The sequence below is a fragment of the Phyllostomus discolor genome, chromosome 3 (assembly GCF_004126475.2).
Source record: "Phyllostomus discolor isolate MPI-MPIP mPhyDis1 chromosome 3, mPhyDis1.pri.v3, whole genome shotgun sequence".
NCBI classification, from domain to species: Eukaryota; Metazoa; Chordata; class Mammalia; order Chiroptera; family Phyllostomidae; genus Phyllostomus; species Phyllostomus discolor.
Window position 1 is genome coordinate 76,909,220 of NC_040905.2, and position 21,085 is coordinate 76,930,304.

Sequence of the window (21,085 nt, forward strand, 5' to 3'; positions counted from 1 at the left end):
CTTTGGTTATAGCAGCAGGAACCTTGCCATGAAATGAAGGACAGGGAGAAAAGGCACAGAGACTCCTTTGGCCAGTGTAGGTTGTGTATGGGGTCAGTCCTGGTTGGGGCTCAGGCCAGGGGCAGCCTCCTGCCGCCACAGCTCTGGCAGCACAGAGAGTCAGGTAGAAAGGTAGGACTGAGTGCATGCAAGCCAGGGAATGATCAGCTAGCTCTAAGAGCAGCACACAAAGAAAGGAAAGTCCTCCCTACAGGTATCTGAGAGCTGGGCAGGAAGGGTGATCCTTATAAGAAGTTGGGTGATGAGCAAGAAATTCCTATAGTGACCAGAGTCCAGGGTCTGACTGTCATGGGGGCGAGAGAAAGGCCACATGACTACACAGAACAGCAACCAGAGCAAGTTCGCCCAGGGTAACGGCTCACTCGTCCTTGCTGTTGTATGGATGGTGGCTAGCAGGGTCCCCAGAGTGGGCCAGGTTACCGTTTAGTATTGCTAAATCAAGCAGAACATTATAGGATATGTTTCTGATATAAACACCTTCCTCCCCACTAGAAAACAATGACACCTCAAAGGATAATCAGGATAAGCTGTATTCCTTCCCTTCTTTTTGATTACAGCTCTTTGTGTGCAGCTACTGAGGAAACAGCTTTTACTTAGCTCTGGTTCTCAGCAGGGACTGTGTACAGATCAAAGGTGCAGATTTTGTCTACAAGGAGCACAGCTAGCACAGGCCCCCCAGGTGCACGGTGCAGCACAGTGCTGGGGTGGAGAAGCACACAGGATCCTGAGAGAACCCCAAGGAGCGGCTGGGGCCAGAGTGGACAGAAGGGGTCCCACTTGAATGTATTTTGAAAGATGACTAAAAGTTAGCCAATTAGGGAAATAAAGTTTGCAAAGGAAAATCTTAAGCAAAGGGACCAGCGTGGCTCTCTCTGCTACAAAGGTGTGGAGTGAGATTGGGTGGCTGCACAGTGTGCTGTAAATCCGACACATCAGTGGGCCTCAAAGAGTGATGAGATGTGACCCGGGACCAGGGCAGGGTTCAATGATAAATGTACACTTATTGGTTACACCAGTGAGAAAACTGTTTTTATATTTTTGCAGTTTCTCTTTCAGGTTGTTTTTGAAGTGGAGGAATGCTATGGTCTTTCAGATTGCATAGGTGGAACCTCAATTTTATTTATAATTGTGAGCCTTGGAAAACCTCTAAATAGAGCAGTTTATGGAAGATGCTGAGTGAATTCACTGAATTGAATCAAACTGGCCTTAGCAACCACACTGCAGATTAATTATAAAGGCCTGGCTTTGTTTGCTATTTTTCAGATACCATGATCAACAGGATGTTACTAGCAACTTCCTTGGAGCGATGTGGTTGATATCAATAACTTTTCTCTCCATTGGTTATGGTGACATGGTACCTAACACATACTGTGGGAAAGGAGTCTGTTTGCTTACTGGAATTATGGTAAGTGTCTTTTTACTTTCCATCTCTTTTGTTTATACTCAAGGAGGCACTTAAACTGTTGGGTCCACATGCAGAAGTCCATATAATAAATCCAGTCTGTGTTGGGAGAGAACATCCACAGTTTTCATCTTATTTTGCTCATTGTGAAGCTCCAGTGAGGACATGGAGGTGCTGGTTGCTCTTTATGGGTGATGCCCTGATTTGATGAACAAGTATCTTAGAGCTTCAGTCTCAGAGTCAGAAAGTTCTTTGTGTAAGTCTGGATTCTGTTGGTCTGTATCCTGTTAGCCATGCGAAGATGAATACATTTCTCTTCTCTGAATCCTACTTCCCTCATCTGTAAAATGTAGATCATTATAAGCATTTTGAAGTGTGTCAAAAGGCTTGAAGAACTACATGACATTTTATCAATTAGATTAGATTAGCTGTATTATTTTAATAAATATTTGTTGAGTGCCAGGCCCTGGACAAGATACTGGAAACACAGCAAAAGAAGACAGAAACTGTTCTTGCCCTGCCTTGTTGGAGCTTACAGGGAGAAAACCTACACTGAAAACAATAAGTGTTAATCATACTTGTGACAAATAGATGAGGAGGTAAAGCTTCTGATCTTGATTTTGGGACTGAAGGATGAGATCTCCTCAGAGAAATAGATCCTTGTAAAGTTGACCTTTAACTTTTAACTAAGTTGGGCAGAGTGGGTAGCGAGACAAAGTGGGAAGGCGGAAGGGCCTTCTGGAAGAAGAAATAGTTTATTTGAAGGCAACGAGGCAAGGAAGAGCTCGGTACACAGCAAGGCCACTAGGCCAGGAGTGTGTGAAGTAAAGTGGGACGGTGTCATGGCACGAGGCTGGGTTCCAAGGACAGGTCTTGCGGAGCACTCGGGAAAGGTATGCTGCCTGCGGTGACGTGCCACTGTTCAGCGGGGGTGCCCAGCAGGCCCCGACACCTTCCTTGCCCCTTACGTACCATGGTTTGGCCAGGACTGGTTTGCACCATGTGTTTTAGATGTGCAAAAATGGAAGGCTAACATGCCATCTAAAAATTATTAATGGGGTTTGAGCTTTTAAGTGTTTCAAATTGATGTGCCTTTTTAAGTGTCTTAAATTCTCCTTATCTGCTTTTTATATAGTTTAGTTATAGCAAAGAGAGTTGTCTTGATGCTTTCTGCCTACATAAGGAAGTGGATCAGTACCGGGAGCTGATTACCGGCAGGAAATTCCCAGAATGTCTGGAGTGAGACATCCCTGCCCAACAAGAGGCAGGCTTCCCACATGAGAGCTTTTGAATGGTGGCCAGGGCAGCATGTACTGTCCCAGCAGCTGCCTCCAAAGATTGTTCCAAGAGTCAGAATTAGCTAGAAGGACTGAGAGCCTGTGACACAGAGAGGGTGGGAACGGTCTTCTCCCACTTGGTATTAGTGAACTGAGATAAGGCAGCTTGCTGTGAAAATGAAATCTGGGGCCAATTTTAAGGTCACTCGTAGCAACAATGAAAATTTTAAGTCCCAATTGTGGAAAATAGAATTTGGGGGTATAATTTAACATTATTTACCTGTAAAAGAAAATTCCAATTTTGTGAATTTTAGATGATTTTTTCCATTACAATTAGTATGGTCCATTATGTTTATTATCAGATCATTTCCTGAAAAGATAGCATTTTATTATATAGTGTAATGCTTTGGAAAATAAAACTTGCATGGAGGTATTTTTGGAGGGACCAAAATGAGCCCACAGGGACAAGAATGATGCTACTTATAAAAACAGAACCAATAATTGCAGTAATTCTCCCTCCGTGCTTCTTAGATACAACTTTCTCGATGTTCCTTTCTGGCAAGATGTCCCTCATTTTATTTTTGAATTAGGTATGACTCAGGGTTCGTGCAAACAGCCTCATTTACCATGGGACCAGAGCCAGCTTTAAAGTTAACCTTGCCAGGATCTTGTGGTACTTTTATCTTTCCTCAATTTTTTTCTTTGTCCTTAATGTCTCAAGAATAATCCTTCCAAGTTTCATCTGACAGCACAAATCTTTTATTTAGTTGCTTGAACTACTCCTTTGCTTATATTTCACTAGTTGTTTTTAAAATATAGAAGTTATAAGCAAAAGCAACTTTTAATTGTGTCCAACTTTTAATATGGACACAAAAATGTTACAAGGCATTAAATTTGCAGTGGTGTGCTTCTGTCCTCTGAGCTCATGGTGAAACTCTCCCTCTGTTTTTGGCCTAAGGAGCTCCATTCTATCTCCTGCATAAAGAACAGACTTACTTTTTAATTGACCCCATCAAAGATCATTTGCTTGCATTTAGAGAAATTCAGTAATCTTTGACTAGCCTATTTAAAATAGTATGAGGAGTTGGAGTGTATCTGTCTCTAAGCCAAGACATAGAGTCAAGCCATAAGCAGTCTTCTGGGAGTGAGCTTCTGGGAGTTGATTACATCCCATGTAAATTTCCTAGGGGTCAGGAACTTATGGATGGAGGAGTCCTAGAAACTAGTATGGAGGGTGTTGGCTGACAATATAGATTTCTAAAAGAAGATAATTTTTTTCATAGTTCATGTAAAAGGTCAGTTTCCCTAAGATGAAATGTATTTTTGTTTTGTCAGACAAATGTTTGCTTTTGTTTTCAGGACGTTTAAATACCACTTTGTCACTTTTGAATTATCTAAACCAGATAAGACTTGGTATTTCAAGCGTTTGCCTATTCCCTCTTGGACTTTTGCAATGCATGTTTAGGTAACATGCATATTGTCAGATTTCCCATGAGTCATATCGTGTGCTCTGTCTCTCTCTCCTTTTATAAATTGTGAAAAAGAAATATAATTTACAACACCCCTAAGAGCACAGAGTCATCCCAGAATCATCTTGTATATTATTTCTGAAGTGCTGTGTCTTTGTGCTTTTCTAGTTGGATATTCTTGTCCTCACATTTATGAAATCATTTTTTAAAAGATTTTATTTATTTATTTTTAGAGAGGGAATGGAGGGAAAAAGAGAGAGAGAGAAACAACAATGTGCAGTTGCTGGGGGTCATGGCCTGCAACCCAGGCATGTACCCTGACTGGGAATCGAACCTGCGACACTACATTTATGAAATTTTGATAGACCTTATACCTTTTGTAGTTTTTCTTTACTTTGAAGTAAAATATAGTTAATCTAAATGCTAACACTTACAGAGCTTTCTCATTTCAAAAATATACTTATAAAGAAATTAGCACTGCTTCTTTGCTTCATATAGCTAATAAAACTAATGAATTCTTTCTTAGCATCTACTTAGATGTTCATATTTCATTAGTAAAACTCTAAATTATAATGTAAATAGTTTCAAAACTTAATTTGTGTCATGAGTTATATTTTTGGGAGCCAAGGACATTAAAATTAACCTGCAGTGCTCTAGGAAGAAATATATTGTTACCCCAAGAGGAGAGTTTTCCAGAGTATTTCTAAGAAACAAACAAATGGCTTTATCAAAAAACAAAAACAAAAACAAAAACCCTTCTCACCTGAAATGTAAATTGTGAATCCAGGACAATCATGTAAAGCTTTTCTTATAATTTTTTAGATTGTATTTACAATTTTATACAGAGATGATAATGGAAATACTTAAGTGAATCTTACATAATGAAATGCTTTCACAGAAATTCCATTGTGATCAATCAAACAAATCAAGAAGATATTTGCCTTTCATCAAGATCTACCTAATAGTAGAACTTAAGAGCCAAAGGTCTCCTCTCTCTCCTGGATATCCTGGATTTAAAACCATAGGATTGCCTAGTAAACAAAATCATTCATTATCCTTCAGGGGAAAACGATTAAGGTTGTATTGACCTACTTTCTTCTTATTCCTCTGTCCTTCTTCTACGTAAGGAGGTACCAAGTCATGAAGATGTACTATTGTGAATGTCACAGATACCTTATTGGATGAACTCTAAATGGCTTTTATTCTTTTGGTTGAAGGTGGTAGGTAGGCAAATAACATTGTTCTATCATGGTGTCTTAGCTTTTTGTAAGCACCATCTAGTTCCTTAGTATCTCCAACTTTATAACAGAGAAATTGTTCTATTTAACACTTAAAAAGTTATCCTATGTACCATTTTATATTTGCCCATAGATACAACACATGCTGAAATCATTAATTTTTCATTTTCTATGAGGACATAGGATGGGGCAAATGTAGGTTTACAGTTGTTTGTATGAAAAATAATAAATAACTTTGTTTTGCATACTCAAAGTGTAAACCTACTTTTGCCTCACCCTGTATGTAATGTTTAAAGAATAGGATTCACCCTCATTGGTAAGAGTAATTTTCTTCTCTTTCTGTAAAACTATAGCAGCTCTTGCCATTTAGAGTGTGGATGACAATTTTTGGCATAATTATCTTTAAATACAGAGTAATATCTGCCCATTTCTAGGGACATTTGATGAGTGGACCTCTGATAGTGATCTATAAACCCCTGGACATGTGTGATTTAGACTTTCTGATACTTTCTGTCTCTGCATCTAATGATAGTTTCCCCTGCCAGTGGACATAAAATCTGTTCTTGCTGTAGCACTTTCGGTTTCCGAAGTTCGCAGCACTAAATAACTGTATGAATGAAAGCAGAGCCTCAGGAAGGGTGGCGGGCCTCTGCGGTCACCAGTGCCCCAGGCAGACCTTCACTCCTCCCCAGGACAGTGTCTTAGAGGACGTGACAGCTGCTTTCTTCTAGGTACAGGCAAGTATAGCTGGACATTGTTGTGACCTTCTAGTGCCCAACTTGTCTCTACAGTTCCACCTAATTTTTCTAAACTGTCAGCACTTCTCATTGGCAGAGCTGCCCACCCCATCCCATGATGTGTGCTCACATTGGCACTGTTGCTAATAAGAAGATACAAACCCAGGGATGGCTAATTACTGATGATCAGTTTGAAGTAGCATTTCCTTCTTTCCAGCCTCCAAAACACAAAAAGGATCTGAACAGGCAAGTCATTCCAAAGGAGATTTGGGTTTTCTGAGCCCAGGTTTTATCGCCGAACTCAAAAAACCACAAGTATCTTCTCCCATCTTCCTTAAGGTGAAGACCTTACAGTTGACCCCTACCTTCCTGTCAGTAAATGTCCACTTGTTTGTATTTGAAGATCTTCAAAGAGAGGGCATTTTGATAGAGGGAATTTGTGTTCAGAATTCCCTTGAATGTTGTTTATGTTTATGACCTGCAGAGATCTTGCAAAACTTTACTGGGATATAATACAAAAGTAGAGTGTTTTATAGAATTTTATTTGCTAGAATCAATTGTTTTACATAGTTTTGTGAAAGAATTACTATGCATGTCAGGGTAATGTGATAAAACTGTATTTTTTGCTGTAGGATATTGTCCATCAGCCCCAGGGGCAGAAACACGGACAATGGCTGCAAGTACTCATTTGACCTTTCTTTTGGAGGACAAATTGATATTTTAAAATGAAAGTTAATCTTAAAGTTGTTTCATTTATTTGGGTGGTTTTAGATTACAAGCATGTTTTTTCAAATTATTTTGAGAAATTTTAGTTACTGAGAGTCTCATAAATGGGCTATCAAACAAGTTTGACCTTTTAGGAGGTATGATACACAGGATAACTGATTTACACTGGGAATATTTTTAACATTATAATTTTTTAGCAGAGTCATTCTCTGTGATGAGTATTCTGGAATTTCCCCCCAAATTATATATTTCATTATGTTGAATCTTTTCCAGATACCTTTTCTAATAAGGACAAGAATCAACACCTTTTTCCAGTGTGCTTTTAAAAACTTCTCTATCTTTTAATTACAGTTACACACAATATTAGATTAGTTTCAGGTATACAATATATTGCTTAGACATTAGCATAACTTATGATCACTCCAATAAATTTAGTACCCACCTGGTACCATACAGAGAGTTACTCCCTATGCTGAACTTTACATCCCCATAACTATTTTTATAACTGGCAATTTGTACTTTTTAATCCATTTACCCTGTGCAACCATCAGCTGGTTCTTTGTAGCTATGAGTTTGTTTCTATTTTGTTTGTTCCTTTATTTGTTTAATTCCACATGTAAGTGAAATCATATGGTCTCTCTCTGTCTGACTTATTTCACTTAGCATAATTCCCTCTAGATCCATCCATACTGTCACAATGGTAAGATTTCATTCTTTTTTTTGATGACAAATAACATTCCATTGTATTAAAATACCACTCCTTTACCCATTTTTCTATTGATGGACACTTAGGTAGCTTCCGTTTCTCGGCTATTGTAAGTAATGCTGCAGTGAACATAGGGGTGCATATATCTTTTCAAATTAATGTTTTGAATTTCTTTAGATAAATACCCAGCAAGTGCACAAGGGTTCCTTTTCTCCACATCCTTGACAATACTTTTTGATTTACTGATGATAGTCATTCTGGCAGGTTTGAGGTGGTATCTCCTTGTGGTTTTGACTTGCATTTCCCTGATGATTTAGTGACATTGAACATCTCTTCATATGTCTATTGGCTTTCTGTATGTCATCTCTGGAGAAAGATCTATTCAAGTCCTCTGACCATTTTTAATAGGGATTTTTTTGTGTTAAGTTGTATGAGTTTCTTATATATTTTGTGTATTAACTCCTTATCAGATGTATCATTGATGTATATTTTCATATCCATCATTTTCAACTATTCCATCTGTTGTCTCTTCATTTTTTTAATGGCTTACTTTGCTGTGTAAAACTTGTTACTTGATGTAGACTCATTTGTGTAAAACTTGTTACTTGATGTAGACTCATTTGTTTTCTTTTCCTTGCCTGAGGAGACATATCCAAAAAAGAAAAAATTACTAAGAATGATGTCAAAAAGTTTACCTCCTATGTTTTTTCCTAAGAGTTCTATGATTTTGTGTCTCATGTAAGTCTTTAACCCATTTAAGTTTATTCATGTATATGGTGTAAGAAATTGATCCAGTTTCACTCTTTTGCATCTGCCTGTCCAGTTTTCCCAAGAGCATTTATTGAAGAGACCGTCTTAACCCCATTGTGTATTCTTGCCTCCTTTCATCATAGATGAATTTACTGTGTAGGCTTGGGTTTATTTCTGGGCTCTCTATTCTGTTCCATTGAACTATGTGTCTGTTTTTAGGCCAGTACCATGTTGTTTTTATTACTATCGGCTTGTAGTCTCAAGTTTTTAAAGCTTTATCCCAATATGATTTTTAAAACTATTCTCGGAAGTATTTGTAGGATTAGCATAACCAGGTTGTCTAAACTAGAAATGTCACCACTTTGAATTTTTCAAATATTACATGATAAATGATTTTGGGGAAAATGAGTGACCTGAACTTCCTTTACACTCTAGGGACTGACAGTAGTATCTGTGCTATGACAAAGAAGAATGCAGCAGAGAAAACACTACATTCTAACGGGGCAGTGTATAGGACTCTCCGACTGATGGCATTCAACTATAGCTTGTGCTGTAGAGCTTATATCTGATTGTCAGTTCACTTTGGTCTGGCATAGGGTGATGAGAATTAATAATTACTTCTCTTTTCTAAGGACCAGGCCTCTCTCTCCTCCACCTTTCTCTTTCTCTTGCAACATCTAATTTGTTAGAAGGAAAGATGATTTTTTTAAAACATATAGGTTTTCCTTGGCTACTTTAATATATTGGCTTCATAACACACTGTGTTTTCTTCATTTGACTTTTGGTTGCCTGACTATCTTAAAGTGTCAGGTTAGTGATTTCCTTAGCTTTTCCTAATAACATAAATGAAACGGGAGAAAAGTAATGCAGATACATTTTCTGTCTTTGGTGAACGGAATGTGACTCATCTTGGTAAAGGCATACAGGGATCTTCATTTCAGAGAGTAACATATGTTAGTCCCAACTGTTTCTGTATCCATTGTGATGACGACAGGCTTTGGGGAAAAATGTTGTGAAAGCATATTTACTTTCATTCTTATTCACTTTATGAAACAGAATGGTCACAGAAACAGACACTGAGTGGACATTAACATCTTGCTATTACTTACATTATTATAATCATAATGTATTGGCAGGAATTTACCTTGAACCTAGAAAGCTTTTGGAGGTGAGCCAGCTTCATTTTGTGTAACTCTAAAAATTAGAAAATAAAAGTTATTTTGAAATCCAACTCTATCTGTATATCAAACCCTCTTATGATTTATTAAGAACCTGGGGAGTTTATGGCTTTCCCTAATTAAAATAAGGCTTACAGATAAGGAGCAAAATATGTTGCATTTGAACAATCATAAGTTTAAATTCCTTGAGAGGTTCTTGAGGTACAATTTAAAGGGTACAGTTAAGATTATGGAATGAGGGGTGTAGGTAATAGTTTTAATAATTACTAAATTGTCCCTCCCACTTTCTTCTCCAGTTTGCAACAAAGGTACTCATTTTAATGCATGAGACTTGGTGAACTAGAGAACACTCAGCCAGAAATGGGCCAGCAACAGGAAAAAAAATAGAGCCCAGAAACAAACACAAATAAAAATTGACTTACAAAGGCTCTTGATACCAGTGATTTTCCACTCCTGTTAGGATTTTGATTTCTTTCCAGAAGGATCTCAGCAGTGGCCACCTGCCAGGGGAAAACAGTATTCAACTTAGAATGCCAACTGCCGCTCATAGCTATCTTTACAGTGAGCAAGCCCCTCAGATTTTTACATGCTCTGCTTATTCAGAAACCATCACTGCCCTAGAATCTCCCACGCCTCACTGATTGAGGAGTACCTGGGAGCATCATGCAACAGGTGATCCCATACAGTAAGTCCTCACTTACTGTTGTCTGTAAGCCCCATGACTGTAAGCGAAACCACATATAACAAAACCAATCTTACCGTAGGCTAATTGATATAAATAAGAGTTATGTTCCTCTGGCATCCCATCAACATGATAAAGAAACGACTTTGAACAAAGTGATGTTATTCAAGGACCTGCTGTCCTTGTCAAGCAAATGATGAGTTACATAGTGGGTAGGTACAGATGGCTGTCATGAGTGGCCAACGATTCTGGCTAACCCCTCTCAGTAGAACATGACTATTTAGATTCTGTGGCAGATGTTTTAAAGTCCACAAATTAGCAGTAGCTGCTTCCAAGGCCATTCTTTTCCTTCACTGGTATCCAGCTCGGAAGTCAGCTTGCCTCCATGGCCCACACAGCACACAAAATACCAGGATAACCACCACACCTGCCCAGACGTTTCCGACCCCACACTCTCTGTCCTCCGCCGGGACTTTCCTTGTTTACCATTTCCAAAATGGCTTTGATAGAAACCTTTAACTCTTGTTCAAAACAGAAAGTAGTTTAGGACTTTACCATATTCCCTCGTGGCCTTCTTCATCTGACTCTGTTGGAATCACCTGGAAAGCTTTAAGAATGTCTGATGCTTGGGTTTTATCCCTGGAGGTCAGGATCCGATTGGTTGGGCACACAGTCTGTCAGCCCTGGAATTCTTACAAGTGATCCAGGTGCCTCTAGTCACAGTCAAGGTTAAGAACTACTAATTTAAAAGTTGTGTCAGTTTTGAATAGGAACAGTGTTGATTTATTTTGTTAATTAACCAACCATATTGTTCAATTTTTACACATTTATACTGAGTTTATCATATTAAAATAAGGTGAATTTGATAGTCTTGTTTTGCTTTGAAATACAGTACTTCATATTTTAGCATAGATATGGAAATGACCACAGATAAAAATGTGGTGAAAAGTACTATGAGACACCCTGGCTGGCGTAGCTCAGTGGATTGAGCACAGGCCTGTGAACCAAAGCATAACCAGTTTGATTCCCAGTCAGGGCACATGCCTGGGTTGCAGGCCATATCCCCAGTATGGGGTGTGCTAGAAGCAACCACACATTGATGTCTCACTCCCTTCTCTTTCTCCCTCCCTTCCCCATCTCTCTAAAATAAATAAATAAAATCTTTGAAAAAAAATGCCTTCTTTGGTCTGTAACTGAATGGCTAAATTATGTTTATTAACTATATATAAAACATAAGAATGATTCATAAAGATCATTTTCCTAGGTTGTATTTTTAAGATTAATAAAGAGAGGCAAAGGTTAGATTAGATGTTTTCTAAAACTACAAATTGTCAATGTAGTTTGACAATGTATAAAGTGTATATTTTTTGTATAAGTAATATGTATTTATAATACAGGGTGGAGCAAAAGTAGATTTATAATTGTGTGTACGTGAGTTTATTCTTGTATTGTTATATATTAATAATTGTATTATTTTCCATCTGAACAACTGTAAACGTACTTTTTCCCACCATGTAGAAGTTTCATACTATAGGGAAAAGCACAAAGAGCAAAACGTTACTGATATTTCCACCACTGAGAGAAAACCTCTTGTCACTGTTGGACATACTTCTTTTCAGTTTGCCCCAAAAAATCCTTTTAAACAAATAAAATTAGGCCATCCCCTGAGTCCCCTACCATTTGATTAACATAAAAGAGATGCTATTAAAAACTAGCTTATAAAGATTCAAGTCTGTTGAAAGATTCAGAGGCAGGGTAACTAACATCCCATTGTTTGTGCCCCCTTCAGTAGGCTATTGCCTGAACACTCCCATTCATGGTTTTCTGACATTGAGACATCTTGGTGATCTCTGCTGCTGTGTGGTCCTTTCAGGGTGACATTCTGTCAGGAGCTCTGGACTTCCCTGTCACTGCACCCATGGCAGCTGCTCAGTGGGCCCCTTCCCGACCAATAGGTCAACTGTGTACGGGCTCAGTGAAGTAGCTGTGGCGGGACCTTGCTTCCTGACCCTGTGTGTAATCAGCCAAGAAGATCCCACACCTCATGACTTGGAGTGGGTGTACCTTGATCATGGAGCAGAGGAACTGTCATCTCTGGGACACTGAATAGAGTGTCACCCATTCTTCCTAAGAGATCAGCACTGGGCCATAATTCAGCAAGGACCACTGTTAACGTTTCTCAGAATACAAGTAGCTTGTACCTTTCTTAGTGCTAGTCAACCCCTAGAATAGTCAGATGGTTCTCTCTTACCTTCAGCACTTCTTGTATCTGTTGTCCAGGTTCAGATCACTGTGGGGCCTTGCTGTATGTGTGTAGAACAGGTTGCAGTTGTACAGTGCATCTCTCTTCATTCTTGGTGTATTACAGTTGATTGTCCCGCAGACCTGCTGGTCTTATTTTGAGAGAAGATTATGGAATATTATATTGGGACAATTCTTATTTTTACTCTGTACATTTATGCTGATTTACTCATTGATGATTTGCTCCTTTTATATGTACAGGTATATAACTGATTTACCATTTTTAAGAAGTCTCTGAAAATTCAGCAAGTTGTTTTACATTCTATATTTTATGATTAAAATGTGTTTGATTCACACATCATGCTTTATTTCCTAACATACGTGAGCTAAGTTTTTTTAATCCCAATATAAAGATACATTGCATGTTGACCATGCATTTTTTATATTATTTGAAGACACTGAATACTATAGGTTTGTTTTGTTTTTGTTTTTTTTTACTTCAGATACTTACGTACTTGGTGCTAAATTGGTCTAAGGTGGCTGAGACCAAAAATAACGTTTGGTGGTTCTCTTCTCTTTCAGGGTGCTGGTTGCACAGCCCTGGTGGTAGCTGTAGTAGCAAGGAAGCTAGAACTTACCAAAGCAGAAAAGCACGTGCACAACTTCATGATGGATACTCAGCTGACGAAAAGAGTAAGTCTCCACCCCTGAGTCTCCAAAGGGAATATTGTGGGTCTTTTCAGTGTTGGGTAATAAATTTTTTCTTTTGACCTCCAAAGCTAAAATGACATGGTTTAAAAAGTTAAAGTAGTCTTGGAATTAATTCCATGGTTTCATATTTGGACTCTTCCTAACTTTAGGTCGTTAGGAAATAATTAGACAACCTTGGTATTTACTCAAGGATAAAAATAGGCATTCTTAACATTTAAGTTTGCAGTGTACAAGAAGAGGCCAGTATCGGATTGAACACACTGTCAATGTCATACAGAAATTTTATGGGACGGTGATTCAACAGAAAGTTTACTGAGCATCTGTAAGCCAGCCATTGTTCTAAAGACTAGAGTTACAAAGACAAATAAAATGATTAAGACCCCAAGGTACAGGGCCGACACAGACCCTTTCCATGGCGTAAAGGCTATCACAGAGCTGTTGGAAACAGTATGTAGCACCCAGAGGGGAGACCAGGGGCCAGCCATGAGGAGGAGGGGAAAACAGTGGCACAGGTTTGCAGAGCACTCACCCCGTGCCCACCCCGTCCCAGCGTGTCATGCGTGTCCACTGGCTTCATCATCAGAATGTGCTGAAGGAAGTGCCAGTATTTTGCCTGTATTAAATGCAGAAGCCCAAACACAGAGAGGGTAGATAAGTTGCTTAGAGTCATTAAGTTGCTTAATGCGAAAGGAAAAAGATTTTTATTACACTAAACTTTTAGCCTCTTTGCAGCCACTTGAGATACCAAAATTCCAAAGTCAGAAATAACTAGGAATTATTTTAAAGCAGTGTCCTCTTGCTACATACCAGTAACCACATCCCAAAGAAGATTTTAATCAGGCTGTCATTAAAATAACAAAACACATAGTCACTTGGTAACTTTACTCATAAAAGAATCAATACAGATTTCAAGCAGAGTTCCAATTCTCAGTGTTTTTACGCACTTTTGACTGGGGTTCTATGTACAAAAGTAATCATATCTTTTTTTTTAATTTGGTAAAATACTTCCTAATAGATCAGTCACTTTAATGCACATTTTATTTATCTGGATAATATTTATGAAATGGAAAGATGAATTCCAATTGCCTTGCTAAACTGTGTCTTACCTACCAGACACTACTGTGAGACTTGCCTCATTGCAGTTAGTAGGTTCACATATATTCTAGCTGATCAAAACAATGCAGATGCCAGGCTTTTGTACTGGATTCACCACTTGGGAATATCTTTACACAGTTTTCTGTCAATTCCTGATTTCATCCTCCAAGTTCATTTCTAAATGTTACAGAAAAGCCCATGGAGAGTAGAGGGAGAGAAGCTGAATGGAAGGTTGTAGTTCTTGTCATTTTCCAAGATTTACTAGAAAATGAAAATACACACAGATTATTAGTCCACACCTAATACAAAATTACAGCAGAAATTTTGTATGTCTCATCATGTGCTTGTTTGGATGAATTCTGTGCTACAGTTTAAGAGGCAATTTTTTGGATAATGTAAGTTATACATTATCCAAAAAATCCTTCCATTGAGTCCCTTGTCTAATCCAGGTAATTTCACAATAAAGATATTATACATTGTATTCTTTCACAAATTAATGCCACACTTAAGATATTAGGCACAAAAAATACTTTAAAACACCATATATGGGTGCATATAAATCTTTTCAACTGTAAAAAAATATGACAAAGTTACAAATTAGAAAACCAATTGTGATGTTTAAGTAGATTTCCCCTGGTTCATAAGCAGGTATTTAGTTTTATCTTAAGAAAATATGTAATTTCCTTAAATTTAATTTGGGATATTGATATTCCATGTCCATATGATTAAAGCATTTAGGAGTTAGAAAAGACAAAGGCTTTGATTTTAAAATATACAGTATAACATTGCTATAATTTACTTTCGATTAAAGATTTTTATGAAATTCAGAGATCTCCCCATTCCAGCTTGGACTTTTAGTTTAGTTACTGTAGTTCAGCGTCTCTCAGCTTTGGCATTATGGACCTTTTGGACTGGATAATTCTTCGTTTGCAGGAGTATCTTGTGCATCATTGGCTGCTTAGCAGCATTTTGGCCCCTGCATACTCGACGCCACCAGAAATTCCCCACACACATACTGGTGACAAGTCAGAATGCTTCTAGGCGTTGCCGGATGTCCCCTGAGCGTACAAAATCCCCTGTGATGAGAGCCACTGCTTTAGCTTATTCTCTCCAAGGACTTGGAAACTGAGACAATTCCGTTGAACAGATAACCTTTGAGTGCACTTAATTTATTATAATCTCCTTCCTGGCAATAGTAGATATTCATTTAACAAAACATACTGTGTACCTAAAGAAGTCGGGGTTCTGTGTTAACTGCTGAGGATAAAGAACTGAAATGCCCCACTCCAGTACTCAGAGAGTGTTACACTTTATAGTTGTTATTTTAAGCAAATCAGATGAAGGCTCTGTTTTCTTCCCTACTTGGTAAAAATAAAAAATAAAAACAAGCACTGTTGTTCTTTCTCAGGATCCCCCTGAAGTCCAGGCTCCCTTAGAGAACTATGAATCCAGGATCTAGATGGCCTGCCTTTGGTTTTTATGCATGTGACTCACTTCCCCACAGTCACCAAGTTTTCTGATGGTACAGCTTTTCTGTAGTTTTTGTTTATTCAATACTTTGAACTCTCTCAGATAATCTTCTGTTATGAGTCAGATTGTGTGTAAAAAGCTTTTCTAGTAAAAAGTACTGGTCTAGTTTTAAATTCTCCATGATACTCTATTAATACTCTCTGATGCTCTATTAATTCTATGATCTCATTACTACTTAAAAACGTAGCTACTTTGCAGTATTTCTTTGGACCAGAGCCTCTTACAGGTCTGAGAAGATACTCCAGCAGCTTGCTGACAGAGCGATTTTTATAGGCAAGATGTCGCTAAGTACAGGCACTAATGTTTAAACAGCCTTAGGGTCAAAGGTACATTTTTGGTTTAGGATACCACTGCAATACTACAGTCAATACAGCATTTGAAAATAATAGTTCTTTTATAGTTCTGTCTGCATTATTTTATACAAAATAATCAACTTAATGACTGTCATTTACTTGAAACTTGATTCCATTTGGTTATTTGTGGAATGTCTAAATGGGCCCACTTAGAATTTTTAACTTTTTAAATAAAAAGTCTAAAATATTGAATGATCATTAATGAATGCTTTCTGAATGAATAACCAAGAGTAAATAAGGACTTAAAAGATTAAAAATACAAATTCTCCTGGCTGGGTAGCTCAGTTGGTTAGAGTGTTATCCTAATACACCAAGGTCGTGGGTTCAGTCCCCAGTCAGGACACATGTTTCTCTCTCTCTCTCTCCTTTGTCTCTCTCTCTCTCTCTCTCTCTCTCTCTCTCTTTCTCTCTCTCTCTCTCTCAAAAATCAATAAAATAAAAACTTTAAAAAAATACAAATTCAGGCCTGCTAGTTATTGTCAGAGAACAATTCAGTTATCCCCTGAAACACTACATAGAAAAAAGCATGTTTTCTGATGGTCAGCAGAGGTAATGAGCACAGACATATAGGCATTCCGAAGTCTGAGTCTGACTCTAAAGAGAAAGCAGTCCGAATGTTAAAAGAGATTCTTCTTCCAAGCAGAAATGCCCCTTTCCAAACCTTACATTATAATTGTGGGTCTTAACTGAATTGAACAATTAAATTTTCATGAAAAATTATTCACCACATATACATTTTCAGAGGAACAATCGTATACAGAAACTGTGTCTCTGTGTGACCACATCAACCACATAAAATACTGTGTTGGAAAGTGGAACTCACCATTCACTGTGCACCAGCGTGAAGGCAGATGGTTCTAGATAATTCCAAAAGTGTGCCTGACACTCTGCGATTCAAAAGTGGCCAGTAGGTAGGGATATGCAGAATAATTTGATGATTTAAAAATGAAGGCATAACAGGGGTGACTTGTCGCTGGGCTCAGGATGACAGGACCACCGATCTAACAGATCTGCAGCTTATCCCTCACAGAGGTGTGCTTATCATGCTCTGTGTTTGGGAAATATATTATTACTCTTCATTTAGGCCTAAACCAAGAAGAAATCTGGGAGTTTAGCTCTCTGAATTCTTTCATTTTGAAAAGAAACTTGACAAAAATTTTCAAGTAGCTAGATGTATCACAAAGAATAATTATACATATTAATGTCCACTGTGGGTGTTTCCAATCCTGTTAAGAATTCTCAATAAGATCCATAATAAGAACACTATTATGCAATTATATAATTTTATTTCCTGTGTGTCTCTTAACAAGTGAACAGAAATTTTGAGGGATATACTCCATGTAGCTCTTACAGTGTCCTCAGATTCACAGCCCAGTGGGTTGAAACACAGAACCAATGGATCCCCTGGCCTTGCCCTGTTTCACCATCACAACACTTACCCTCCCGGGTACCTGGTCTAAAGGAGACCCGGGTGGCGAGGCCGGAGCCCCGAGCACTTCTGCTGCAGGGGCCCTGGAGCACGTGGCAGCTGGTTCAATAGCTGGTGCACGGGCTCCGCAGCAGTGTCTGCACTGGTCCCAGGCATTGCATAGGCATCGCCCACAGCCTATGTGGCAACATTTTACTATACTTTTCAGAATGAGAAGCAAGAAGCTCTCCTCCTAGGTGATGGGTGAAAGGGATTAAGAAATACAAATTGCCAGTTATAAAAATAGTTATGAGGATGTACAGAATAGGGAATATAGTCAGTACTATATAATAACTCTATGTGGTGCCAGATGGATACTTGACTTATCAGGATGATCGCTTTGTAAGTATACAAATGTCAACTCACTATGTTGTACACCTGATACTATTATATTATTGTATATTAACTGTAATTTAAACACAAATTTTAAAGAAATGGTTGTCTTTAAAAAAAATTGCCCTGCTTCTTAAATCACAGATTGTGTTCCTTCCCCTTATATTTGGAAGAGTGGAAGGATTGCATTTAAGCAAGTCTCTGAAGGGAGAGGCAAGAGGAAGAAAAGCAAAGAAATAAGTGGAAAAAGAGTCAGTGCTATAAAGCAAAAGAACATTGTAAACAAATCAGCCTTTTAAACAGCGCTCTAATTATCTGTGTCATTTAGGGTTGAACAAAGCAAATTGTCATTTAAAAGTCTATCAGCTTTAAGTGCTTTTTGTGGTTTATAAAGTATTGTTACACTTTATAACTTTAATATTTTATAACTTCCTGTGAGTCAGCAACATAGCATTTCATATCCTTTATGCCCACAAAAGTGGGTTTAAGGCATCTGGGAAAGTAATATTACTTTTAATAGTTTGAGTTATTTTTAGGGTCTTTGTTTTCTCAAATTATTATTAAAATATCTGACTATTAATGTCTTTCACAATTTTTCTGATAAAAGATTTGAACTAGAGTTGTACATTAGTGAGGCAGAACAAATTGTTCTTATTGTCTTTTTTTGCTGTGTGTGTGGAGCAGGGGATGGAGGGAGGAGGTAGTTCTTTCCTGTTAAGAAAGAATTCTCCTCACGCTCTCCTCATTTTTTGAAATATAAGAAATAAGTTGTATTTCTTAGTGGTATTAGCCCATTAACTGACAGGAGAATTATCACACCTACTAAATGTTTGAGGTGCATCTGTGAATCCCTCATATACACCACCATGGTATCTAACATGTGGCAGAGACTCAATAAATATGATGGATTAATAAATGGAAATGCACTGACCCATTATATCGTCGGTCTCTTCTCTAACCTGTACAAGCTTCTTGTCAGGAGGATCCTTTGGCTGAGAAACATGCATCTGTGGTTCATGATTAGAAATGTTTATGATGCAAATTTAACCCCATAGACATTTACTTAGTACCTGGTGGGCCCACAGCACTGAGCTAGGGAGACACAAAGGCTGGTGACATGGCCCCTGCCCTCTGAGAATTTGCAACCTGACTATATTCTCTGCTGTACATCCCCGGGAAACAGAGGAGGGGCTCCAGGGTTATATTGTTAGGTGACTGACTGTAGGATTCTAAATCATGCAAACAAAGAACATTTCCCTTCGAGATCCATTTCTCTTTTGGGCCAATGATCACAAATGCGTAGATCTGCTTCTCCTCCTCCAGTTTTTCCTGTAAGTCTGCAGATCACTTTCATGTGGCAAGTCCCCACAGTTCCAACCTGTAGACACTGAAGTGCTGCCCGCCCTGTCTTGTCCCTGACAACTGCTCCCTTTCCACCCAGGAGGGGCTGAGAAAACCTGCTGGAAACACATCTGAGCATCAGGCGAAGGATAAGTTTTTCTATTCTTGGACATTCTGTTTTGTGGCTGCTATTTTGAAAAATAGCAGTTTAATTTGACGCTTTAAGAGTTTAATTCCTATGTTTGAAAACCTATTAGGGAATTAGAAAGGAGATGTTGCAACATAAATGGGTACTCGTGTTTCACAGGTTTTAAAAGCAGCCATATGACGAGAAGTCATTTTCAGTTTCAGCCTGTCAACTAATAGGAGTGAATGCAAAAAATACTGCAATGTAAGGCTTCAGGCATCGCCGTCCCATTGAGCTTGAACTTGAGGTTCCCTGTTCCCTCAGCCATTCCCCCACCATCTCAAAGAGAATCATTGAAAATACATAGAGGACAAACATTGAATCACCTTTGTAGAAGTGCACAGACTTTAGTAATTTGGCATTTGCTATTTGTACAGGGTGGGGCAAAAGTAGGTTTTCAGTTGTCTGTATGGAAAATAACACAATAATAAACAATAATACAAGAATAAACCCAGTTTCATGTAATCAAAACCCTATGGGGAATCCAAACTAAAATCAGTTTCTGTGCTCCATTCCAAACATTGCTATGTTCCACTGCTGTGTTCCTATTTGTCCGTTTTTACCTGGTTTTCCGGCTTCCTCACCAAGCCCTCTAGGTTGCTCCTCTGCGTCTCAGGCTGATTAAGTCAGGGAGGGGACTTCCACCAGGGCCCTTACTGGTCTTCAGGCAGCTCCAGCTGTTCGAGAGAGCCCACGAGAGCTGAGACCTCCCGTGGCTGGTCCTTCTTCCAAACATGAAGGGCCTATCTCAGCCCCAGGCAGTGCTGGCCAGTCACATCTCACTGGCCTTTCAAAAGCCAGATCTTCAGCCCTCAACAGCTTAGCTGCATCCATTTCCTTAACTTTGAAAGGACATAAAAGGGGCAGATGGAAAAAAAGTCTTCTGAAAGATGACCCCTCCCTCTGCGAAGAAAAGAAATGTGTTTCCATAAGAATAAAGAGCCCAGAAGGACCCAGAACACCTCTGACCTTCGCTGTGGGTGGTGGTGATACTCCTTACTTGCACCACTGGTGCTCGGCCTCCAGCGTTTCAACCATTTTTCTGTAAGTGTGAGAAAGGCTCTCCTGCAGAGCCTGATGAATATCCAGAGGATGTCATCAAAGTCACTCCTAAAAGCAGTTATCAGAAACCAGTCATTTTCTTAAAATGGGTTCTAGTGATACAATTTTGCTCAAAAATAAACCTTTTCAGCACCGTGGAAAAGATGCTTTCTTTCCTAACATGAAAAAACACACATACATACGTGGGCCCATAGTTTTAGTGTAATTCTAAGGTTCGCCCTTATTGTAAACCTAAGAGCTGAAAAGAACTTTAATTATAATGCTCCCAAACCTCACATAGTGAAGAGAAAACTAAAGTCCTACACAGTTAGCTAGTCAGTCCCCTTGGCTGGACTTGGCTAGTAGAGTCAAGAGCTTACTCAAGCCCAGCTCATTGTTCCATCTTCCCCACCACACTGCCTTCCTGAAAGCGTCGTTTTCCTCCACCCAGCCCCCCACAAAGCCTGCAGCTTTCTCTATGAAACATCTTTATGCATCACTCAAAAGAATGAAATGGAACAGCTTCTTAGAATAAGTAATTAACAACAAGAAGCCAAGTG

General features: G+C 38.7%; 1 protein-coding gene across 2 annotated transcripts in view; it reads left to right on the forward strand.

Moving 5' to 3' along the window:
• Positions 1-21,085, forward strand: part of KCNN2 (potassium calcium-activated channel subfamily N member 2) — a 144,174-nt gene that overhangs the window by 112,663 nt on the left and 10,426 nt on the right. For both annotated transcript variants that reach the window (XM_036020664.1, XM_028525814.2), the window contains exons 5-6: positions 1,324-1,465; positions 13,049-13,159. In XM_036020664.1, the coding sequence (XP_035876557.1) occupies positions 1,324-1,465; positions 13,049-13,159 (253 nt within the window). The remainder of the gene's footprint in view (positions 1-1,323; positions 1,466-13,048; positions 13,160-21,085) is intronic.